At 36.8% G+C, this 26,831-nt stretch overlaps 1 protein-coding gene across 2 annotated transcripts in view; it reads left to right on the top strand.

The window, feature by feature from the left end:
* BTBD9 (BTB domain containing 9) overlaps positions 1-26,831 on the top strand; it is a 405,791-nt gene that overhangs the window by 16,976 nt on the left and 361,984 nt on the right. Inside the window, exons 2-4 of one of the 2 annotated variants that reach the window (XM_065885106.1) lie at positions 19,250-19,461; positions 22,767-23,130; positions 24,209-24,473. In XM_065885106.1, coding sequence (XP_065741178.1) covers positions 19,277-19,461; positions 22,767-23,130; positions 24,209-24,473 — 814 coding nt within the window. In that variant the 5' untranslated portion in view covers positions 19,250-19,276. Of the gene's footprint in view, positions 1-19,249; positions 19,462-22,758; positions 23,131-24,208; positions 24,474-26,831 lie in introns of those variants that run through there. The other variant, XM_065885107.1, reaches the window with a different exon arrangement.

Genomic DNA, 26,831 nt, shown 5'->3' with positions numbered 1-26,831 from the left:
GAGTTTTGAAGTACCTTTGAAGTAACCAAGTAGAGATATAAAGTAGGCAGTGGGATATAGAGGTCTGGAATTCAGAGAAGAGAGCCGTTAATATCTATATGGCCTTTTGGGGTTAATTTTGAGGGCTTAAATATGCTAGAAACTGTATTAGGTTCTGGGAGTGTAAAGATGATTAAGACATTCATTCAGTACTTGTTGAATGAATTTATGTTATTGCTTTCTGGAAGTTTGCTTACCAACAATCAATAACAAAATCACAGGGCATTGTTGATGGGGGCAGCGATAGAGGGAAACAGAAGCTGATTCCAAATCGTATAAAAGGGGCACCTGACGTAGATTGGCAATGTCTGTGAAGGCTCTTGCTGAAGGGTGTGAGGTCTGTTCCGAGCCTTGAAAGAGCAGGCAAATTTAGCCAGACGAGGGGAATATAAGAAGTTCCAGTAGTAAAAGCTTGTTCATACTAGAGAAGACGATGAAATCTCAGAAGAGCCAACAATTCCAAATCCCTGGCTTTCTCTACAGGCTGGACAAGTGGTGGTAAGGCAGCATCTGTGCTTAAATTGGGTGTTTTTATGGTGATGGTGGTGGACCTCTGATGTAGCCATTCTTGCTCTGCAGCCCTTTTGGAAAGAGAGGAGAAGAGTACTCATAGCTGGCAGGGACTTCAGAGAACTTTAGCCCTTTCTTCTCACTTACAAATGAGGTTACCAGTAGCCAAAGAGGATACCTTGCTGATACCTTGTCAGCAAGTCTGTCTCCGGCGTCCAAGGTAAGGTTCTTCACACTGCTACAGGAGGCCCAGTGCCCTTTAACTATGTATTTCCACATTCTCTGACATATTTATATGGAAAGAGAGTGTACTGGAAATACTCAGATGCTGCCATTGAGTATTGCAGGTCTCCACGTGGGCTGTGTCTTTGGAAGAGAAACTGAGAATTCTCTCTAGACTGTGTTTGTACCCTCTTTCTTTTTTTCTACCCACTGTATCTTTGTCCTTTTCTTCATCATGTACTAGCAACGAATAATAACAACAGTATAGTTGTGCAGTGATAGTAGTGGTTAATATTTATTGGATATTATGTGCTGGGCACCATAGTAATTGTTTTACCTCATTTAATTCTACCAACAGTCCTCCGAGGTAGCATTTTAGTACTACCAGAAGAGAACATGGAGGCTTAGAAAAAAGGTTAATGTGTCAAGGATTACACAGTAATAAATGGTGGTGCCAAGATTTGAACTCAAGCAGTGTGACTTTGGATACTCTTTACTGCCTTTCCTAAGACAATTTATAAGCAGTGCTGTCCGATAGAAATATAATGTGGGCTACAAATGCAAGCCATGTTTGTAATTCAAAATTTTCTGGTAGCCATGATGAAGGAAAGAAAAACAGGTAAGATTAATTTAGAAATATTTTTATTAAGCCCAATATATCTAAAATGTTGTCATTTAAACATCTCAGTGTGAAAAATAAATGAGATATTTTCATAAGTCTTTGAAATACAATGTGGATTTTATAGCATGTCTCAATTTGGACTAGCCTCATTTTCAAGGGCTCAATAGCCACATGATGACTGGCTACCGTTTTGGCCCATGCAACTCCAAAGGGGCAGGAGAGTGAACGAAAATTCTGACTGTTCTGCTTAGTGGAGCCAGAGAGAGAAAAAACCTGCTGAAAATCCACAGATGAGGCAAACTGAAGAAGGCAGAGTGGTAATTCCTGGGTCTGATCCAGTGAGCAGGGGCTAGGGGAGTTTTCTCTCCCATTGCCCTGAAGCTAAGTGAGGTATCTTTTTTTTCTTCCCACATCGAGACTCAGCATTTTTCTGTAGTGTTACTCATCATGGTTAGTTTTCATAGTAGTCCAGTCCTTAAGCGCTTTTGGAAATAAAGAGGCATTTGTGGCTGGCCACCAGATATTGCAACATTCTTTCTGTGGGAAAGAGGTAAGAATTCTAAGGCTTATACATTACTTGCTTTTGGAATGTCATCTTTTGTTCGTTGGGGAGGGGGTGAGATTGGAAACTGTAGTGATCATTTGCTGTGTGATCTCTAAGTTACAGCTGTTACAGCACAAGGAGAAGAGTAATTTAACTTTTTAAGTTTATATTTATGGGTAATGCTCATCACCTGTTACTTTCTTTGCCCTGTAGCTAGGCTCATAGTAAGCCTTCATTCACCCAATTGTTTGTTCAGTTGAATATTAGCTGAGAAGCAAATATACCTAGAACTGAGCTATTTGAATCGTTTCCTTCATGAACTTCCATTCTTAGACACTTGCTTTCCCTGGGTCCTTCGCCTTAGAAAAAGCAACACAGGCTTATCCTAACAAGCTAAACAACATCGGCGTGTAGAAAGAATGAACAGCCCTGTCCTTCCTCCGTTCTGAAAATGCAGACCTGTGTACTGTCTAAAAGCACATCAGGAGTGTTATATTTTTGTGAATGGAAAAATAGAATAAGGATATATCAAAGATTTTTACCAGAATGTTGACTCTCAGGATTATACTGTTGTTAATGTTTGTTTACATTTCCGAAGTATCTGCAGAATTTACAGTTGAAAAACCTTAATAAATCACTAGACACTTAGCAAGAGAACACCAAGAAAGGGGCCGCATAATAATTAAGTGGTATTGTAAGTTTAAAAATATTTGGAAAATGTGAGAAACATCATGCAAAGTGTAATACAGGGATATAACCTTGATTAGTAAAGTGGAAATTTGGAAACCAAATACCTGCTGAATATTATGGGGAGGGAGAACTTCTTAATGAAAACATTTGGCTATAAACAGTTGAGAGATATTTTTAAGATGAGCACGTTATTTATTTATTTCTGCATCAGGTCTTAGTTGTGGCATGTGGGATCTTTCACTGCGGCGCGTGGGCTTCTCTCTAGTTGTGGCCTGTGGGTTTTTTTCCCCCTCTCTGTAGTTCTGGGGCGCAGGCTCCAGAGCATGTGGGCTCTGTAGTTTGCAGCACTCAGGCTCTCTAGTTGAGGAGCGCGGGTTCAGTAGTTGTGGCACACGGGCTCAGTTGCCCCGTGGCATGTGGGGTCTTAGTTCCCCGACCAGGGATCAAACCCACGTCCCCTGCATTGGAAGGCGGTTTCTTCACCACTGGACCACCGGGGAAATCCCTGAGCACATGTATTTTTATAATCAATTCCTGAGAGTGACATGGAGTCCCACGTTTGTGTCTCCAACCTATACTTAGATCATTTCATTTCAATGTATTATTTGTTTATTGAATACTGTCCTTGTGGGACACCAGGGAGAAAGACCTAGTAACCACCCTCCAGGAATTTGTTTTGGCTATTTTTAACTATTAAAAATCTGTTTTTTACTAAAACTCTATTCCCATCAATAGTTTCTCATTTCTTCTCAAATTGCTTCTCAGGAAAGTACAGCAAGTCAGAGATCATTTATATCAGTGTATTCATCCTTTTGTTTGGAAAAAAAAAAAAGGCCTCCTTTAGATAAACAAATATTTCAGCACTTTTTAAAGTTTCCACTTCTTAAAATTTTTAAAAATATCATTTAAATAAAAGATAAATCAATTCTTGTTTTTAAAGAAGGAAACACTTCAGAAGTACCTTGAGTTTAAACATAAACCTTCCCATTCACTCCCTTCTATCCCCTCACTCCCACCCCCCTCCCTGGAAGTTACTACTGTTAACAGTAGGTGTGTGGCCTTGCAGTCCTTTTTTCCATGTATGTATTTACTTAATTAGTTCAGTAGATATTTAAGTGCCTTCTTAAATATAGAAACACACATATATTTATATTTACATAGTTGGATCCTATTGAACTGAGGCCTGCTCTCTGCACTTAACTGTGTTTTGGAGCTTAAGTCAGAACTTTCAGATCTATTCCCTTCTTATTAACGGCTGCTGCGTTGTGGGGATGCACTGTAATTTATTTTCCACCCCCCCCCCCACTTTCTGCTATTACAAGCAATGCTGAATTAATAATCCTAGAAGCAGAATTACTGGGTTATAGGAAACAGATATTTAAAAATTTGACAGATTCTGCTAAATTAACCTCTAAAAAGCCGAACCAGTTTATATTTCCAACAGCAATATGAGATCATTGTTTTCCTACATATATGATTTAGTTATAGAGATCTAGAACTTGAAGGGACCACAGAATGTGGCCCAACCCCTTCCACCCCTTTTCTAAGGTAGAAAATGAATCTCAGAGACTTGAAATGATTTGTCCAGATCTTACCCAGCAGAACTATGAGTACTTCCCAGTTTCTGATTCTGTGTTCTCTTGGAGGCATCTTAGTTTAGACACATTTTATAGTGCAAGGTTCTGCCATACTGTTTGTTTCTGTTTCTTTTCTGTTGTTACTCGAAACAAACTTCCTTTTCAGTTTCACATTTTCTGATAGTGCCCTGAGACTCCTGCCTTTGCCATCTTGTCTACATGGAACATCTTTCACTTAATATCCTTAAAAAGCTACCTCCTTCCATTATTTAAAGCCCTCCTTATCCACAGGGTGTATGCATTACTTTAGATTTCCCCATAGGTACAGCACAGCAAAGGAAGTATTTTATGAATCTTCCTCATCGGCAGCTGACCCTACCCTGTTGGCCAAGTAAAACATAAGCTTCTTCTTTTATAAGCTTGGAGAAGGAAATAGACTGCAGGCATTGGTCTATTATAGCATTTCTGCTACATTTGATCATTTTATGTCAAATAATGTGATGACATTTAAACTAAATGAACTCCAACTTAATAACATGAAAAATTTTATTAATTACAGTTTATTTTTTTCTCTTAAAAATAACAAAGAATGTAGGCTACTTATAAAGTATAAGTGGAATCTCCTCCTCTTGTGTTAATATATTTATTGCTAAGGTGTCTGCATTGGAGGCTTGTTTCTCTTATAAAGGCATGGTCCTGGTATATTTTCTTGACGGGCTATGAGAATTTGTGTCAGTGACATCCCAAATTGGTGCTCTAGCTGAGCTGGTCACATATCAAGATGATAACTTTAGGTAAAGAATCAACTTATGAAATTCTAAGGAACAGAGATCAGCCTTGATGCATAGTTAGATCGTGATAAAAGAGATAGAATTCAGTATTAGATTTGAATTAAATTTGGTCCATGAATGTTGTTCGGAACTGAGGATAGCAGTCTAATCATAAGCTTATCAATTATTCAGTAGCATCTTGGGGGTATTAGTGCACAGAATACAGAAAGCCCATCTGTTACTCTTTAGAGTTTTTGTTCTAAAACAGAAGGAAAAAAATGTACATTGTTCTCTTTTTTAATGGATTTTATTCTTCCACAGTGTCAGTGAAGTTTATATGTGCACTGGAAGAGTGCACATATAGGCAGGCCACATATTTGCATAGTCATGGGGGTTTATGGAAGATTTGGGGTAAGATTAAGTTTGGAATATGAAGGATGACAGTTTTACAGGAAAAGTCCATTTTCCTCGTCTTAAGAGACGTGGACTTCTTGAACTTTTTGCCTAAGATTTTGTTCCTGAAATACAAGTTATTTGCTTGACACGTGCTGTTCATCCCCTTATTCTACATACACACTATAGATTTGGATTTGGCTGTAGATTTGGCCTTGGCCATAAATTTGGGTCAGTGGCTCTCAGTTTGAACTGTTAAGTGCTAGACTACATGAGGATAATTATCTCTGAGTTTTATTCTTTCTTTTCATTGCAGTAGAGAATGGTATGTTGGAGGAATAAAGACAATGCTCATAAAACCAAGGGAAGGGATTATATAGGGGAGAAAAAGAACAAAAGGAAGACTAGTATAATATGTGAACATTTCCTTTAGATTATATGCTAGAATGGCAACAAATAAATTTATAAATCAGGATTTTAGGTGGACTAATTTCTCAGAACTGATCTTCTTTTAAATATCACAGAAAACAGCCAAGGTAGGGTTTAACAAACTGCATCAAAGTATGCACAGTAGAACATTTTTATAACATCTACAAATGAAAAGCCAATTTCCTTTATGCAGACAATAATGCAAATGTTCACAGTAGCTTTGCTACAAAGAAATTAAATTGTTGCAATTGATGATTCCACTGCTTTAATGGGAGTTCATGCTATAATAACCTTTATTAATTAGGAAAATATCATATAATTTGAATCTGGGCAAGAATATTACAGACCCATAAGTTGCCACTGAAGAAATTAAAAAGAAATGGCTGTCCTGTATTTTCAAATATTATTACAACTAATAACCTCTGTACTCATCTTGACTTTTTCATTGTTTTTTGACTCTTGGGGCATATATTTTTCTGTTCCCAGTGTACAGTTCATATAATTTTCAATAGACTTGGGACCAGTAAGGCTGATAACGCAAAAAAGGATAGTTATATAAACTCTAAGATCTATAAGTGATAACCATTCTTAGAGTTGCAGTCTGTGACATGTCATTTACAAAAGTGATTCCCCTCGTATAGAGGGTTGACTTATAGGGAGTTACACAGTGGCACAAACAAGAGCTAAGAGACTGAGGGAAGGTTGTGGCTGGATAACGTAGGTCTTGGGGAAATGGGTTAATAAAATCTGGTGATAGGTTTCTGTACCTTATCCCTTTCTGAAGCATAAGCTCAAGAAGGAACTCTAGGGAAGAAAGAAGCAAGCTTCAATATTTGGGGAAACTTTAAAATAGAATGAAACTCTCTTGGGTCATTTGATACTTATTTTGTTCTAGCATACCTGATTTGAACGCTGTTGTTTGTTTGCCGGTGTTTGGGAAAGGTTGTTTTTTTTTGTTTGTTTGCTTATGTTTTTGTTTTTTTTTGCGGTACGCGGGCCTCTCACTGTTGTGGCCCCTCCCGTTGCGGAGCACAGGCTCCGGACACGCAGGCTCAGCGGCCATGGCTCACGGGCCCAGCCGCTCCGTGGCATGTGGGATCTTGCCGGACCGGGGCACGAACCCGTGTCCCCTGCATCGGCACGCGGACTCTCAACCACTGCGCCACCAGGGAGGCCCAAGATTGTTTTAATTAGAGATTGGATCCAGAGAAACTGAAGAAGTAATGAGTAGAAAATAAAAATAATACTACAAATTATATATTGGGCTGTTTTTGCCTTGGGAGTCTCAGATATTTTGTGATTGAATAATAGAATAGCTTCTCCCAGCCACCCCAGAATTAGATGTCATTGCCAAACTAAGCCAGGAGCATTGCCTAGTCTAGGAAAACACTTCTCAAAAGATGGCCCAGGGCTTCCCTGGTGGCGCAGTGGTTGAGAATCTGCCTGCTAATGCAGGTGACACGGGTTCGAGCCCTGGTCTGGGAGGATCCCACATGCCGCGGAGCAACTGGGCCAGTGAGCCACAACTACTGAGCCTGCGCGTCTGGAGCCTGTGCTCTGCAGCAAGAGAGGCCGCGATAGTGAGAGGCCCGCGCACCGTGATGAAGAGTGGCCCCCACTTGCCACAACTAGAGAAAGCTCTCGCACAGAAATGAAGACCCAACACAGTCAAAATAAATTAATTAATTAATAAACTCCTACCCCCAACATCTAAAAAACAAAAGATGGCCCAAGGTCACTGGTATGCCCTGATCAAAAAATAATGGCAAATGTCAGGTGATCTCATAGTCTTTCATTTATATATATCCTTTGGCAACTTGCTGATAACCATACAAGTGAAGCATTAAGAATATGTAAGATGTGGCATTCATAAATCCATGTTTGCATAATACTAGAGTTTATAAAGGATTCTGATTTAGTGTTCTACTAAGAAGTCTGGCTACTAAGCAGTCTGATGCAGCATTGCAAAACTCCTATTCCACATATGAACATGTGTAAGTTAGAATTATTTTATGTTTTTGGAAAGATACATATCACTGTTATGTTGAGTTGTGTTTTTCAGTTGTTTCTGTTTTTTTATTATAAATTGCTGTTTAGCCTTATCATTATCAATTTAATTTGTTACAGGTTGTTCAGCTAACCCTATAGTGTATATTGATGCATATTTGTAGTAATAATATTCTTGGTCTGTAGTTTTTCAGTAGCTAGAGTTTTAACTACATTGTAGTTAAAATGTGAATTATTCTCCCCATATTAGTAAAGCAGATGTATATGTAATCTCCAAAAGTTGGATTGAAAAGTGACACCTCCTTTTTTTTTTTATCACCCATGGCATATTTACTGGGTCTGAATAGGGTATTTGAAAAAAAGTTTGAGAACTGCTGGTGTGAGGAGCTAGTTGGCAGGTCTAGGAGTCAGAGTGAGACTCATTTCTGACTTCTTCCATAGCATAGTTCTTACAAGTTCAGGACCTTGACAGACGTTGGTTTAAATCTGCTATTTATTGTCTGTGTCCTTGGACTAGTTGCCTAATCTTATCTGTCCCTCAATTTCCTATTTGTTAAATAGGATAAAAAAAGTACCTACCTAATCCACTTGTTAGAATTCTAGGTAAGGTGGTGTGTGTAAAATGCTTAGTACTCTGCCTAGCTTATAACTAAGTCCTCAATAATAGTAACCATTATTATTAGGTGAGAAGTACTTTCTTTGTCCCTATTGCAAAATGGTTAATTTGCTACTAGATTGTTACTTTGTTTTAAGCTTCTGCCTTAAAAAAAAAATTTTGTAGGAGTATAGTTGATTTACAGTAGTGTGTTAGTTTCAGGTGTACAGCAAAGTACTTTAATTATACATATACATATATTGATTCTCTTTCAGATTCTTTACCCATATAGGTTATTACAGAATATTGAGTAGAGTTCCCTGTGCTATACAGTAGGTCCTTGCTGGTTATCTATTTTATATATAGTAGTGTGTGTATGTTAATCCCAAGCTCCTAATTTATCCTCACTCCCACATGTTTCCCCTTTGATAACCGTAAGTTTGTTTTCAAAATCTGTGAGTCTGTTTCTGTTTTGTAAATAAGCTCATTTGTATCATTTTTTAAAAAATTAGATTCCACATATGAGTGATATCATATATTTGTCTTTCACTGTCTGACTTACTTCACTTAGTATGATAATCCCTAGGTCCATCAATGTTGCTGCAGATGGCATTATTTTGTTCTTTTTTAAGGCTGAGTAATATTCCATTTTACAATATGTATGTGCCACATCTTCTTTATCCATCTCTCTGTTGATGGACATTTAGGTTTCTTCCATGTCTTGGTTATTGTAAATAGTGCTGCAGTGAACATTGGGGTGCATGTATCTTTTTGAAGTACGGTTTTCTCCAGATATATGCCCAGGCGTGGGATTGCTGGATCATATAGTAGTTCTATTTTTAGTTTTTTAAGGAACCTCCATACTGCTCTCCATAGTGGTTGTACCAATTTACATTCCCACCAACAGTGTGGGAGGGTTCCCTTTTCTCCACACCCTCTCCAGCATTTATTGTTTGTAGACTTTTTGATTATGGCCATTCTGATTGTAGTTTTGATTTGCATTTCTCTGATAATTAGTGATGTTGAGCATCTTTTCATGTGCTTTTTGGCCATCTGTATGTCTTCTTTGGAGAAATGTCTACTTAGGTCTTCTGCCCATTTTTGGATTGAGCTGTTTTTTTGACATAGAGCTGCATGAGCTGTTTGTGTATTTTGGAGATTAATCCCTTGTCGGTTGCTTCATTTGCAAATACTTTCCCATTCTGTAGGTTGTCTTATTTTTTTTATGGTTTCCTTTGCTGTGCAAAAGCTTTTAAGTTTCATTAGGTCCCATTTGTTTATTTTTGGTTTTATTTTCATTGCTCTAGGAGGTGGATCAAAAAAGATATTGGTGTGATTTATGTCAAAGAGTGTTCTGCCTATTTTTTCCTCTAAGAGTTTTATAGTGTCTGGCCTTACATTTAGGTCTTTGATCCATTTTGAGTTTATTTTTGTGTATGGTGTTAGAGAATGTTCTAATTTCATTCTTTTACAGGTAGCTGTCCAATTTTCTCAGAACCACTTATTGAAGGGACTGTCTTTTCTTTGTTGTATAGTTTTGCTTCCTGTGTCGTAGATTAATTGACCATAGGTGTGTGGGTTTATTTCTGGGCTTTCTATCCTGTTTCATTGATCTGTATTTCTATTTTTGTGACAGTACTGTACTGTTTTGATTACTGTAGCTCTGTACTATAGTCTTAAGTCATTTTAATGCCTTTAATATGGAGGTTCATTGTTAATAATACTGTATGTTTCAAATGACCTTGATAATTGCAAATTTGGAGGTCAGTTTTTTACTGAAATATATTTGACATATAACTAAATTCACGGTGTACAACATGTTAATTTGCTACATTTATATATTATAATGTCATTGCCATTGTACAATAATTAGGACCTCTATCATGTTACATAATTATTTCTTTTTAGTAGTTGGAATAATCAAGTTCTAGTCTCTTAGCAAGTTTGATTATAATACAGTACTGTTGTCTATAGTCACTATACTGTGTATTAGATCTCTAGGACTTATTGGGGGAGGGGTCACCTTGTAAAAATCAGGTTACTAGGGGTAGAGTTGTCATAGTGGCCATTTTCTTGTTGTCTGCTTGTGTTGGCAATGTTACATTATCTTCAATCAGTGGTTTCCTTGCAGGAAACTTTTTAAATTCACTTGTTATTTTGTAAGCAATAATTTAATTTAAACTATATAACCTTTGGTAAATTCAAGTAAGCAGGCCCAGGTAAACCTGACATTTCCCTTGAACAAAGGAGGACACTGCCTTTTTTCTCATTTTGCTAGGTTAAAAATATATATCAATATAAGTGTTAAGATTTTCTTCCCAAATTCCTATGGTTTGTATTCCACTCTCCCTAGGATGTGAGTACCCCATTTTAGAGAGCAATTTGCTAATTATTTGAATATTAACTCTTATTCTGACACAAGAGTATAACAGATAATTTTTTGTAGTTGTTTTGGTACGGTACTTATGGAAGATTACTGTATTTGACTTTCTACAAATCATAAAATCATGGCCTGCTAGTTCTAGAGTTGACATTATTTGTCATCTAGCCCTACCTTCCTTCCTCAGTGGACAGTGAGCAACTTTATCTTTCACTAGTGTTTGTGTTTCTATCACCTAGCACTGGGCCTGTATTGTAGAGAGAGCTCAATAAATCTCTTATCGAATGAATTATATATAGATTCAGAAACTAGTTTGTCCTTTGGCCAAGAAGTGTAGAATCAATGTGGTAATTGGTAAATGGAGTTACATACAGTCTTCATAAAATAATCTCATCAAGTATTTTTATGGTGCAGTTCCTTAGTTTTCCAAGTTGAGTATATCTATAAACATTTGTTTACAAACATATAAAATCATAGAACGACAAGAATTTGGAGCTGGACTGGATGTTAGAGATCATTTAATCTTTCTCAGAGAAAAGGGATCTCAGGAATCCCAAGACGAGAAAATGCCCGTGAACTCTTCTTACCGTAGCACTTTACTGCCTGGTGATACTACTCTTCTGCAAGGTTTAGAATTGGATTTGCAAAATATCAGAATCAAGGTTACACCTGCTAGTATGGTCAGTCTACACCTGTTTATTCAGACGTTTGGATGACAAGGGTAGAGTATATATCAAAAGAAGTGAGGCATCCTTCCAATGAGAAAGTAGAATGTGATTTTTTGTGAGTGTTTAAGATGCAGACAGGACATCATTTCATTTATTTCCCCAAGCTATATTAATTTAAAGTTTAAGGATTACTACTTCAAATTACACACCACATGGGTACTAAGAGCAGAAAGAAATTGCTAAACCATATGCTTATAAATGCCATCTCTTTCCTCAAGAGAAAGATCATTTATATTTTGCAATTAAAGAGCAGAAGGTCTTTTTTCCCATAAAGTTCTTTCAGTCAGGAAATATGGGGGGGGCGGGTGGAGAGGGTTTCCCAGGGGAGATTTATACAGCATTCAAGGACTCTTTCGCATCTCCACCTGATGGAACTTTGCCTTTTGTCCATTTCCTGATTAAGCTCTGGAGAGTAAACTTTAATTCTAAAAAATATAGTAAGCTCTTGTTAAAGAAAAGTTTGTAAACAGTTCTGCTGGAAGTGAGCTTTAAGTAAAGAAATTGATATTTAGGTCAGCTTGGTTTTTTGAATAAGAGGCAATTATAGCATTACAACATTGTGAACTACATACGGCATTCTCACTTTATTGATGGACATTGTTTACTATTTTGGTTAGAACAAATGGGTGTGGGTTTCTTATAGCATAGTAAATAGTCAATAACCCTGAGAATTTTAGTACTGCGGCTTTAGTCTTTTTTGTTTTTTTCTGACGCATTTGAATCCAGGAGAGTTAACCAACCACACACAAAAAAGTGTAGTTTCTGTACCACCATCCCTGGTAAATAAATTCATAGAAAGTCTCAGAACCTTCAACTAATAATTGTATATGGTATCATGAACGGTACCATTTCTTCTCTCAGAGTAAGTCCCTGCTCCCCCTGCCTTCCTACCCTTCTCTTTCCTCTTACCTTGAAGGAGCAGCTTGAATAAATAGATTGCCCTTGCCCTCTGGGACTGTCAACAGGAGCAAATCTCAGAGCACTTTGTTTGCATCTGAGAAAATCTCCTGTAAATTTAGAAAAAGTCATACTGAAAATCTCGTAAGGTGAAGATATTTAGTTGGTGAAGATCTTTAGATAGACTGTCCTAGGCCATGCTACCCAGGTATCTGATATTCATTACTTTTTGCCTGTCTTAGTGTAATGAACTTTTTGTCCTTGACTTCAAGTTGTTAATTAATTTTTAACTGTGGACGTAATATATAGTCCTTCTGCTTACCATTCTGTCTTAGTCATTAAATCAGGTACTACTGGATGTGGCAAATTAAAACACTTGCTGTCTCATTCAAAAGCTAATTTAATTTGTAATTTTAGTAGCCAAAGTTATTGAAATATTTGTATATAGTTTTATTACAATAAAACATTCTTGTTATAAAAATTTTAAACATTACAGGAATATGTAGTACACTATGTAAAATTTTTCCCACAGCCCTAATCCATTGGGTTAACCCTTGTTAACAATTTGGTGTTTGCTTTCTATGTATTTAACAAAATAAGATTTTATTATAATATTGTTTTGCAGCTTGCCTTTTTGCATGTAAATACATATATTTTAAATTTTTTCAATGTCAATAAAGTATTTAACTTTATTCTTTTAAAATCATTGTATAATATTCCATTGTAGAGGCTTACCATTATTTGTTTATCCAATTCCCATTAAATGGACCTTTAAGTTTTTTCGATTTTTTACTGTTACAGAAAGTGCTGAAGTTGACATTCTTGTGTATTTATTTTTGTGCTCTTGTATGAATATCCAGCTTACTTTTTTCAGAACGGCCAGCCAACATTTTTTATTGAAAAAATTCATATTTTCTCCCACTGAATTAAAATGCTACATTTATATATACTATACTGAATTCTTATGTATACTTGGGTTTATATCTGGACTAATATATTTCAGTGATATATCGCTCTAATATGACATTGTTTTAATTGTTCTAATTTATGATTTGCTTTCTCATCCAGTAAACTGGCCTCTTCTCATTGTTCTGTTTTTTAGAATATATATGAAATCACATATTTATTCTTTCAGATGAACTTCTTTACCTCAATTTACTTTAAAAACTCTGTTGTGATTCTCATCAGGATTACTTTTAATTCCTGTGTTAATTAGAACTGTGTCTCTCAGCTTTACAAACTTCTTGGTAAATATAAAATTCTCATTTTTCCTTCTCAGTGTTCTAATATGTGTGCCCATTTGTCAAATTACTGTGTTTAACTGTGTATCCCTACCAAGAATGTTTTGTTGAATTTTGCTTTCTGTTGCTAAAGCATTTTTTTTTGTTTTTGTTTTTTTTAATATTTATTTATTTGGCTGCACCGGGTCTCAGTTGTGGCATGCGGGATCTTTGTTGCCACATGTGGGATATTTAGTTGTGGCATGGGAACTTTTAGTTGTGGCATGTGGGATCTAGTTCCCTGACCAGGGATCGACCCCAGTCCCCCTGCATTGGGAGTGCAGAGCCTTAGCCACTGGACCACCACGGAAGTCCCTAAAGCATTATTTTTTTTTTTTTTTTTTTTTAAACATCTTTATTGGGGTATAATTGCTTTACAATGGTGTGTTAGTTTCTGCTTTACAACAAAGTAAATCAGCTATACATATACATATGTTCCCATATGACTTCCCTCTTGCGTCTCCCTCCCTCCCACTCTCCCCATCCCACCCTTCCAGGCTGTCACAAAGCACCGAGCTAATATCCCTGTGCCTTGCGGCTGCTTCCCCCCAGCTATCTACCTTACTACGTTTGTTAGTGTGTATATGTCCATGACTCTCTCTCGCCCTGTCAAAACTCACAATAAAGTACAATAAAATACCAAATATGCTTTTTTCTTTACAACATCTCCAAACAGGGTATGTCTCTTCATTTGTTTTTCTTAAGTCCCTCAGAAGAGTTTTATAACTTCCTTTACATGTTCTCTGAGTTTATTCCTAGGTATTGCTTATGTTTTGCAATTATAGATTGCAGGTCATTTCCCTCATATTTTCTAGCTGGTTGTTTTGGGCATGACAGGTTACTATATATTTTCATATACAGTTGACCGTTGAACAGCTCAATGGTTGGGGGGCCTACCTTCTGCACAGTTGAAAATTTGAATGTAATAGTCGGCCTTCCGTGTGAGGTTCCTCTGTATCCGCATTTCCTCCGCATGTGAGGATCCACAGTTGTGGATCGTGTAATACTGTAGCATTTACTATTGAAAAAATCCGAGTATAAGTGGACTCTGCAGTTCAAACCCTTGTTCAAGGGTCAACTGTAATAATTTTATGTGGTCACCTTAGTGAACCTTCCTTATTTGCTCATATTTTTTCAGTTGATTCTCATGGATTTTTCATGTGGGCAATGAGATTATCAGCAAATAGTGATTCTTTTGCCTGTTTGTATGGATTTTTCATGTGGGCAATGAGATTATCAGCAAATAGTGATTATTTTGCCTGTTTGTTTCCTAAGCCATTTACCTTTAACTTGGTTTTCTTAATTGTATTGTCTTTTGTTCCTGAAAAATGTTAATAGTGATGAATAGACATCCTTATCTTATTTCTGAACTTTCTAGGGATGTTTCTACTGTTTTATTATTAACTAGATGCTTATATCTGTTGTAGTTAGGCTGTGTATATGTGTATAAATTTTAGGAAGTATTCTTTTATTCCTATTCAATTAAAACTGTTAAAATAAAAGGAATTTTAGCTTTTATTGAGCTAATTATATGTTTTTTTCTCCTTTAACCTTTTAATTTGATGATAGTTATTTTTCCTAATATTCAAATTTCTTTCTTGGAATTGACCACCTTTGTCATGAATCCTTCTGCTTAATTCTGTTTTCCAATATTATACACAGGCTTTTTTTTTCATGTATAGTGATTTTTGAGTGTGTGAATGTGGTCACATCTTCGTGTCAGGCTTATATTGGCTTCATAGGAAGAAGCAGAAAACTTCTCATGTGCACAGGAATAGTTTAAATAACATTCTAATTATCTGATCCTTGAAGTTTTGAAGAAACCTGTCCGTGAAACTGTTTGGATCTGGCATGTTAGGAGGTCAGGGGTTAGGAATACATTTAGGCAGGTGGGGTAGGTTATTTTCTTAGTATCCCTTTCTCCTATCCAAATCTAAGATTAAATAAGTGTATTGGATAGGTTTTTAGGCTCCATGTCTTCAGTCCTATCTATATGAACAGCCCTCATTAAACACCCTGGGTATTGAGTCTCTAAAAAGCTTCCTGGTTGGCATCGTGCTCTCACAGCTTCCTGGGGGAATTTAGCACGTTCGATGTAACTCCATTGAGAGAGGAGTCTTGAAAGCTTGTGTCTGGTTTCTCCCAGACTTTGCCCCATGTGCTTTTTCGAAACCTTTGCTGATCTTCCTTTGATGCTTTTGTGTAATAAATTACAGTCATGAGTCCAGACATTTGCTGAGTTATGAGAGTCCATTTCATATGACAGGACAAAACAGTGGTATTAAAAGGCAGTGGCAGAGTTTTAAGATATAACTTTAAAAATGTACTATAACTTTGTCATTACAGGTATGGAAATAATCTCATGGAAGTTAGAACATTTGTCAAAGACCACGTATGTCATTAGTAGCAGAATAATAAGTATGAAAGCATAAGAAACATGTCAGTAAATAGTTTTTACTATTAAAGCTCCATGAGCTTTAATTTTTTTCTCTATTTATCAAATTAAACTTGGTTTAAAATGTTAAAGTTTTAAATGTTTAAAATGTTAAAGTTTTAAATGTTAAACTTTATTTAACATAAATGTAGTATTAAAGTTTATTATGTATCAGTTGAAGATTATTATTATTAAAGTTATTATTAATTTTATTGATGTGTAGTTTCTAAAACATGGTTTTTTTAAATGCAAGTGGATGGATGCAAACTGTCACTTCACAGATAAGCTAGGACATTGGGCGAAAATATTTCTGCATACAAGCTATAGCATGGGTAACTTTGTTAGCATCATTTGCATCTTTGCAGTAAGATTAAAAATGGAATCATATCCTAAATAAATATTCTTAGCAGATATTTTGTATATTTATGCACCTGAGAAGGGATGTGAACCTAGAACAGCAGAGTCTAAATCAGTGGCTATTTTGTAGGCTGCTCATAAGAATGGCTTCAGAATAGGGATTCCACATTCCAGACCAATTAAATCAGAATTTCTGGTGGGTGGGGCTCAAGCATCTTTTTTCCTCTTTTAAGCTCCCCATGTGATTCCAATGTGTGGCAAGCTCATTGAGAATCACTGGTCTAATTAAAATTATTTCTATATGCCAATACAGATTGTGTTTATTCCATACTAAGTGTCTGTTTTCTATACCCAGAAATATTTGCTTTATGTCTCCAGTTGGAAAAGCATAATTAGAATATAAACTTAGCAAAATGAAATTGTATGTATTAAGAAATTCAGATCTGGAGAACTTAAGATAGATATTTATATATGTAGTATTAAAGTTTATTATATATCAGTTGAAGAATTACAAATTTACCTTTGAGCTAGTTAGCCAAAAATCTATCACTGTCCATCAAGAGTTATTAGTTAATCATTTGAGTCTCACTCATGACCTAGATAAAATTTGAAGATAATATGATACCAGAGAACATATTCAGTGGGTGTATGCGTGGCGTCCTTTCAGTTAGGGAAAGCATCTATTTTGTTTAGAGTCATGCACTATCTTGAACTATTGGATAGTGATAATGAGAGTTCATGTTGAAGGAAAATGGGATTTTGAAATCAGGTACCAGTAGCTTTCAGAATTTCATGGCTGATATAGGAAATGACCATGCTCTTTTGAACATCATTTAGATAACCCAACCAGAAACCAAAACAAAAAGCAAAAGCAGTCTTATCCTTTGCCTAGAGTACAGTCAGTCCTTGATCATTTGTTAGAGCAGAGATGGCAAACTATAGCCTGAGGGTTAAATCTGGTCCTTTTCTGTAAATAGTTTTATTGGAACAAAGCCATGCTCATTAATTTACTTACTGTCTCTGGCTGCTTTTAGGCTCCCAATGACAGAGTTGAATGGTAGTGACAGAGGCTGTATAGCTTGCAAAACCTAAAATATTTACTATCTGACCCTTTGCAGCAAGTTTGCCGACTTCTGTGTTAGACTGTTGTGTCACATGTTAGATGATTGAATTTCACATGATCTGCTGACACTCCTAAATGGATCCTCTTAACCTGAATTTGGTCTTTCACACACAAGTGACTGGAGATGATTCAGTTTTTAGGGCTTTTGAATGCAGGTTGCAGTTGAAGGAGAGGGATTTGCGTTGAGAATGAGGGGAGTATGCTGATAGCCCTCTGATGTTCCTACTATAGGGAGCCAGGAGCTTATTTACTTACCTGGGGTGGGTGTCTCCTTGCCTAACTCATCCTCCACGTTCCTCTACATCACATTCCTTGCTGTTGCTTCCTCAGTTGGGGGTGGGCATGGAGTAACAAGTAACTGGGGAAACTGGATTGTGAGGATCTTCCACTGCAGTCTCGGGGGATAACGACAGTTTCTCACATACCTTGTTGATAATGGACCTGGATGTGGAGGTTTAAAGTTTAGGAGTGGCTTAATCTTTAATCGTGGTACAAGTGGAGAGTTCAAGAAGGTGTGGAGGTCTTGGGAGATTGGGATTGACATATATACACTAATATGTATAAAATGGATAACTAATAAGAACCTGTTGTATAAGAAAATAAATAAAATTCTAAAATTCAAAAAAAAAAAGAAAATGTGGAGGTCTAGTGGAGAGAGCATATCTGGCTCATTTCTTCTATTTTCTGGTGCAACAGAGGGGTAGCTGGCTCACCTCTGAGTTGTCAGCCACATCTTCACTTCAGGCACCTGCATGCTAGTGAGGGCTCTCATCCACTTGCTGGGTTACTTACACCTGGAAAAGTACTACCTGCAAATACAGTAGAGATTTAAGAATATAAAAATTTTTAGGTTTTGAAGAAAATAACTCCCCTTTCTAATATGTAAAGCTGTTAATCAAGTTTTAGCCCTTTGATTTTCAGTTACATTTGTAGAAAGGCATTGCATACAAAAGCAAGGAAGTGAGATTAAATATAATGATGTTCTGGTAAACACAGGCTACCTGATTATCAGGGGTGCAAGTTTGGACTGGAAGTTACAGTCTTCAGAAAAATATTGGAGTTATTCTTTTTTTGAGGGAGGTTAGGATGCTTACTATAAGCTTCTATTAATAAATGTCAAGTTATTTTTCTGTGACTTAAGAAGATTATAATTTTTTATAAAATATTTAAGAGGGTTTCAGACCAAAACCTCTGTAATCATTTGAAATCTTACGATTTGGTTTATTCTTTTTGTGATTTAGGCCTGAACAAGTTTTCCACTGGGTCTAGTTAGTTATACCCACCTTAGTAAATATATCTGTGCTAAAAGAGGAGCTCTTCTGGTTGTTGATTTTCCTTTTCCTGAGATACTGAGAAATAAGGGACTTGTAGTTTGAACACAGTTTTCTAGATTGTGATGGCTCCAAGTGCTGTTAGTGTTTGAAGATCCTGACTTTTAGTGAGATAAGGCAGTGAGAATAGTGGAGTTAATGGAAGTAGGCTGAATTGCTTCCCAGAATAGATGGATTAATATAGATACCAATGATGATGAAATTGCTCTCTTTTGTGATTTTTTTTAGATATACATTTTTACTTATCTGTGTTTGTGGTATGTGATTTTCGAAGTGTACTCCCCTCTCCTCACTAACTGTTATCCCTTCTTTATATAATAGATCAACGATTATCATCTGTTCTACAAGATGAGTAACAGCCACCCTCTTCGCCCCTTTACTGCAGTGGGGGAAATTGATCATGTGCACATTTTGTCTGAACATATTGGTGCCTTGTTGATTGGGGAAGAATATGGCGACGTCACATTTGTTGTGGAAAAGAAACGTTTTCCTGCCCACAGGGTAATTTTAGCAGCAAGGTGCCAATATTTTCGGTAAGTGTATATTACTTTTTGAAGATTGAAGTCACTTGTAGAAAACACTGGTATTTTCCATTCTGTGAAAAATATGTAACAAAACAACAGTAAATTCTAGCAGTCATTCAATTCAACATCTATAAGAATTTAATCTTTGTCAACTTTTTGTTATGTTTTGAAAATCACCTTTTCCTTTCAGGAGTGGTCTTAGAATCATAGGGTTAGGAGGCTTCTTAGGCTAGACTGTACCCGATCAACCATTTTTCAGGGTCTCAACAATATTTCTCAGGCTGAGTCTTTGTTGCCTTTGCCCTCTCCTCACAGTTGATGGCTAATGGAACTTAAACTGATTTATTGGCAGATAGGCCTCTTGTTGTACGGGTAGACTGACCTCTGGACTCGCCAGTGCACACGTATACATCTTAGTTTCAGACTACCCAACAGATCTCTAAGACATGCAGTTTGACAACCCCAAAGCAAAGGAAACAAATATTTACTGAGACTCAGTTTCATAATTATATTAGAGCCAAAACTAAACAAAATATGTGTTTAATTAATGTAAAAATCATACTTGTACTTATACGTAGCTATTGTTAGTTACTTAGACCCCTAATTTCCAGGGTTATAAATGTTAAACTGAGGTCTTATTACTCTACATTTTACCTAATCTTAGTTAAAAGGGAATCATCACTGAATTATTGACTGATAATGTATCCTTGACAGATCCATAGAGTCCATATCCAAAAAATCATGGATTTGCCTGTGAAACTTGATACCGAGAAATTGAGATGCTGAAGGCATGGATAAAATTTCAGTTATCTTCTAGTGAAAACTGCATTCTGATTTTTACAATCAGAATTAACCGAGACAGCAAAACCAACCTAGAGTCACACATATTGTAAAATGTGTTTCTTGGAAATATTTATTGTTTAGCTATAACTCTTACAGTGCTTTATAAACATTTTTAGAATGTTTCCTCTTGCAAATATAAAATGCCACTGTAAATACAGCCAGGAGCTTAGAAAAGAGAGGAGTCTATTAAGAGTTCTAGCTAACATGCTCCTGTCCAGGCAAGGCGGCTGGCCTTGGTCTTGTCATTATTTGTTACCAGCCTCTGTCCTCTGTACACTTTTGTGCTTTTTTCCCTTTTCATTCTTCCATTCATTATATTAAAGTGTCTTGTAAAAGTCCACTCTTCATTAATTTAGAACTTTTCAGCCTTATGTTTAGTATTTGTTACTATTATATATCTTCCCTCTTTCAAAAATAATTTGAGACAACTGTAGGTGTGTATCTTTTAGGTGATCAGTATATTCTTAAAAGAAACTCAAGTACTTTTAGAAATTTGAAGATCATATTGAATGAATGGAATACGCTCCCTTCATTTATTGTTCTTGCTGTCTCTTTGTGGGTATCGAACCTTTATAATATCTGATGTCTCAACAGGCTAAACTCAGTCATTACCAATGCTATCTTAGACTGATTCTCATTGCTGACACTGTTCATGTTCATGTTAACTGTCAGCAGTCAGGAGAGACCTTATGAGTGTGGTCATAGAGCCTATCAGTTCCCAGATAAGGACAAGCTAACTGTACCGGAGGGAACCTTCCACGAGTTGGGGGTTCATATTTAGGCTTCCTAGGGGTCCTCATCAAAACCACTTTTAAAGCATCGAGAATCCAGGTAAGTACCATGGATCACACTGGAGTGGGAGTAGGTCTTGGCAAGATCTCCCCAGGAAGGTATCCTTTAATCTAGCAATTTTAAGGTTATGATTGGATGCTCTCTGGATTCATGGAAACCTTCACAGGTGTTTTTAGGCATACTATAACCCAGTGAGGAAGTATGCTCAGAATATTCATGAATCTTTTGCTGGGTAGTTGCAACTATTTCTGTGAGGCAAGCAAGAATGTCCTGTCTTGCTTTTCCGGGGGACGGTGGGAGGAGTTCTAGGCAAGCATGGAGGGAAACTTTGAAATGCTAGTCCTGCTCTGAGAATCTTAGGAGCACGGGAGTCTCTTTTTGTCCCCTTATTTTCTTGCTCTCACTTTTACACATTTTCTTTCTCACTCATTACTCTTCCTTTTCTGCACTCCTCCCTAGTCCTCCTCTGGCCACCCTTTCTTTCCTGATGGATTGGAAACTTTAATTGGCTCATATTATTTCTCCTAGAGTAATAGAGGTAGAAATGTAAATTTACTACCTGACTGGATTATCTAGTTTTCATTATTTAGATGAGCAGATAAGCAATAATGTGGGGATTTTTTTTAATCTGAAAAATACTGGAAGACAAAATAGAAAAGTCAAATTATCCATAATCCCATCATGAATTTCATTTTTAATTTAATAAACTGACAAATGAAGACCCTTCCCTTCCAGCCATCTAATCCTATTCCCTAGAGACAACCACTGTTAACAGTTTAATATGTATTTCCCCTCAATATAAATAGATATATCTATATATACCTGTGTGCATACAAATGTGTGTTATACACTCTTTTCCATGCAACACATAGGGATCTGCAAACTGACTTACCAACTATATCCTGGACATCTTTCCAAGACAGTATATTTTGATCTCCCTTGATCTTTCTAATGGCTGCACAGAATGTGTATATCATAGTTTTTTCAACCATGTGCCTCGTGATGGACATTTAAGATATTTTCCATTGTTTCAATATATCTTCTTATACATTTATCTTTATCTTGCTGTATTATCTTATACATTTATCTTTATCCTAAAAGTGAGATTACTGAGTTGAAGGGTATGCACATTTTAGATTTGAATAGATATTACTTAAATTCCTTTCCAAAAAGGGATACCCATTTATACTCTCAAAGCAGTGCATGAGAAAACCTGTTTTTCCATTGTTTTTGCAGTGCTGAATGTTAACTGGTTTTTAATTTCTGCCAGCCTGACAGGGAGAATGGCGCCTGCTTGTGTTTAATTGTTTTCATCTGATTATCTTTTCCTCTGGAGCTTTACTTTTTAAACTACTTTCTTGACCTTTAACAGGTTTATATTGATTTCACTGTTCCTCTCAAAAGAGCACTTTCATCTTTCTAATTAATGAATGTCTATTATGTATCTTGAGCTCTCAGGATTATTCGTTAGTTCAACTTATAGAATTAATTCAAAATAGTTTTTAAATTATGTCTTTCTTTAGAGAACTATTTTAAGTTATTATTATGCATTTCTTCACCTGAATCTTTGTGTCATTAAACACATGTATGTTTTTTGTAATGTTGATAACCTTTATTTCATAATTTTGTAGCACATCCTATTTGAAGTTTTTCTCATGTGTTTCTTCTCTGATGTGCAGAGCATTACTCTATGGTGGAATGCGAGAATCTCAGCCTGAAGCCGAAATCCCTCTCCAAGACACCACTGCAGAAGCATTCACAATGCTACTTAAATACATCTACACTGGGCGTGCAACGCTGACAGATGAGAAGGAGGAGGTGCTGCTGGACTTTTTGAGCCTGGCTCATAAATATGGATTTCCAGAGCTGGAGGATTCTACCTCTGAGTACCTCTGCACCATACTTAACATTCAGAATGTCTGTATGACTTTTGATGTTGCCAGTCTCTACTCCCTTCCTAAGTTAACGTCCATGTGCTGCATGTTTATGGACAGAAATGCTCAGGAGGTGCTCTCAAGCGAAGGCTTCCTCTCCCTTTCTAAGGTGTGTCATTGTTTACAAGTAATTTACAGGCATGCACTGTTTTATTTATATCTGTAAGTTAGAAATATGGCAGTGAACTAAGAATAAAAAAATAAAAACCATTAGTGTGGAAGAGGTTGTCTAGCCACCTGCCTCTGGCTACTGAGACTCTAGATCATGTAAGAGAGAGGCAGATTGCTGCTGTTTTCTTTTAAGGTTCTTCAGATAAGGTCTATGTGCAAAAGAGACTGTGCTGCTGGTGGTTGTTTTCAATGTGATGGCATCAAATAGGCTCCTTTGTGGTGTTGCATACTGTTTTTTGGTTTTGTATTTCTCTGACAGAGTGTTACTAATAATTCCTTACTGACGGGGGAAGATTCATAAAGAAGATCTGATGTTTCATTGGATGTCTTTAAGTCATTGTCGTTTTTTATTTTCTGGCCCAGAATTCACTATTGTACAATGTTTTATACCATATAATAGCTAGAATAAAATTGTTTTTCCCACATCTTCCTCTCAACCCTGGTGATTGTCTTTCCTTTCCCTTTCTGTGTTCCTCCTAGGACCTGACTTCTTCAAATGAGAAAACCTCTTTAAAAAGCTACAAGTCTTGATTTGAGTGTAACTTTGATTTTTATTGTCCTAGTTAATTTTCAAAGGCAAGGATCTTGTAGGGTCGCACAGTGTTGCTGGCAGTCAGTTTAGAAATCTGAGAACCAAAAGTGTGGTGGTGCAGTAATACTGTGGAACAAAAGGTTTGAATTTTAAATGCTAGATGCATCTTACCGGCTCATAAATGCAAACTCTGCTGAAGAACCTGTATGGGATGACAGCGTCTCACACTGCTGTTTTTCTTGTTATTTTACTAAAGATGGGTGCAAATGTGCTGGAAAGACTAGGTACAAGATGCCTACGGCTATTCACACGGCCATCATGGGCAACAGAGTACATGGCACAAAGAATAAGGAAAGAAGATGGTCAAGAAGAGTTAACTGTTTAAATATAAGTGGTATTTGCAGTTCAGTAAAGTTTTACTGATTGATCATGCACATGGTTGAGCTCCATAATAACTGGAATTTTTCCTTTTTATCCTTTTCAGACAGCACTTTTAAACATCGTATTAAGAGATTCATTTGCAGCTCCCGAAAAAGATATCTTCCTAGCCTTGTTAAACTGGTGTAAGCATAATTCAAAGGAGAATCATGCTGAAATCATGCAGGCTGTCCGTTTGCCTCTGATGAGCCTCACTGAACTTCTGAATGTCGTGAGGCCTTCGGGACTATTGTCTCCTGATGCCATTCTGGATGCTATTAAAGTTCGATCAGAGAGCCGGGACATGGACCTCAATTATAGAGGCATGCTCAGTAAGTACCTATTTATGCTAATCTCACCAAGAAGTTTTGTTTGCATCCTGTGACAGGCCCAGCTACAAAACTCTAGCTACAAAACTGTAGTTCAGGTAAACATGGTATGTATCAATCTGAGAACATAGAGCTCTGCTTCCTGTGGAATGCCTTTCCGACTCCTTCTCCTGCTAATTCCTCCTGAGATTGCTTAGCCTCTGTAGACCACAAAATAGGTATTTCTTGCCATTTCTGGACAAATTTCTCCAGCCGCTCCCTAGAATGTCAAAAGTTAGATAATTGCTCATGTTAAGACCTTTCCTCCTTTCCTCCATCAAATCAGTACTGAGTACATGCTATATGCTTATTATTATTTTAGGTGCCATGAACACAGAGATTCTAAATAAAAATAATAATGGGTAACACTTGCATAGCATTTCCAATACTTATATGGTATTTTTCTTATTAATGAAACTAATAGCAATGAACGCTTATGAAGTGCTTATATATATCAGTAACAGCCCTACATGATGATTTAATTCTCACAATAACCCTTTGAGATAAAAACCTATTATTTTTTTCCTATTTATTTATTTATTTTAAGTGAAGATAATACAATTCTTTTTATTTAATTTTTTAATTTAATTTTTATTTTTTTTATGCAGCAGGTTCTTATTAGTTATCCATTTTATACATATTAGTGTATATATGTCAATCCCAATCTCCCAATTCATCACACACACACACACACACACACACACACCCCGCCACTTTCCCCACTTGGTGTCCATATGTTTGTTCTCTGTATCTGTGTCTCTATTTCTACCCTGCAAACCGGTTCATCTGTACCAGTTTTCTAGGTTCCACATACATGCGTTAATATACAATTTTTGTTTTTCTCTTTCTGACTTACTTCACTCTGTATGAGAGTCTCTAGATCCATACACGTCTCTACAAATGACCCAATTTCGTTCCGTTTTATGGCTGAGTAATACTCCATTGTATACATGTACCACATCTTCTTTATCTGTTAGTCTGTCGATGGTCTTTTAGGTTGCTTCCATGACCTGGCTATTGTAAATAGTGCTGCAATGAACATGGGGGTGGATGTGTCTTTTTGAATTATGGTTTTCTCTGGGTATATGCCCAGTAGTGGGATTGCTGGGTCATATGGTAATTCAATTTTTAGTTTTTTTAAGGAACCTCCATACTGTTCTCCACAGTGGCTGTATCAATTTACATTCCCACCAACAGTGCAAGAGGGTTCCCTTTTCTCCACACCCTCTCCAGCATTTGTTGTTTGTAGATTTTCTGATGATGCCCATTCTAACTGGTGTGAGGTGATACCTCATTGTAGTTTTGATGTGTATTTCTATAATAATTAGTGATGTTGAGCAGCTTTTCATGTGCTTCTTGGCCATCTGTATGTCTTCTTTGGAGAAATGTCTATTTACGTCTTCTGCCCATTTTTGGATTGGGTTGTTTTTTTAATATTGAGCTGCATATATATTTTTGAGATTAATCCTTTGTCCATTGATTCGTTTGCAAATATTTTCTCCCATTTTGAGGGTTGTCTTTTCATCTTGTAGTTTCCTTTGCTTTGCAAAAGCTTTTAATTTTCATTAGGTCGCATTTGTTTTTCTTTTTATTTCTGTTACTCTAGAAGGTGGATCAAAAAAGATCTTGCTGTGATTTATGTCAGAGTGTTCTTCCTATGTTTTTCTCTAAGAGTTTTATAGTGTCCAGTCTTACATTTAGGTCTCTAATCCATTTTGAGTTTATTTTTGTGTATGGTGTTAGGGAGCGCTCTAATTTCATTCCTTTACATATAGCTGTCCAGTTTTCCCAGCACCAGTTTTTTTTTTTTTTTTTTTTTGCGGTATACGGGCCTCTCACTGTTGTGGCCTCTCCCATTGCGGAGCACAGGCTCCAGACGCGCAGGCTCAGCGGCCATGGCTCACGGGCCCAGCCGCTCCGCGGCATGTGGGATCCTTCCCGACCGGGATACGAACCCCTGTCCTCTGCATCGGCAGGCGGACTCTCAACCACTGCGCCACCAGGGAAGCCCCCCAGCACCAGTTTTTGAAGAGATTGTCCTTTCTCCATTGTATATCCTTGCCTCCTTTGTCATAGATTAGTTGACCATAGGTGCGTGGGTTTATCTCTTGAGCTTTCTATCTTGTTCCATTGATCTATGTTTCTGTTTTTGTGCCAGTACCATATTGTCTTGATTACTGTAGCTTTGTAGTATAGTCTGAAGTGAGGGTGTCTGATTCCCCCAGCTCCCTTTTTTTCCCTCAAGACTGCTTTGGCTATTCGGGGTCTTTTGTGTCTCCATACAAATTTTAAGATTTTTTGTTATAGTTCTGGAAAAAAATG

Source organism: Phocoena phocoena, chromosome 10, assembly GCF_963924675.1.
Source record: "Phocoena phocoena chromosome 10, mPhoPho1.1, whole genome shotgun sequence".
NCBI lineage: Eukaryota > Metazoa > Chordata > Mammalia > Artiodactyla > Phocoenidae > Phocoena > Phocoena phocoena.
Note: the sequence above shows the minus strand (reverse complement) of the source record. Positions and strands in the feature narration are given on the sequence as shown.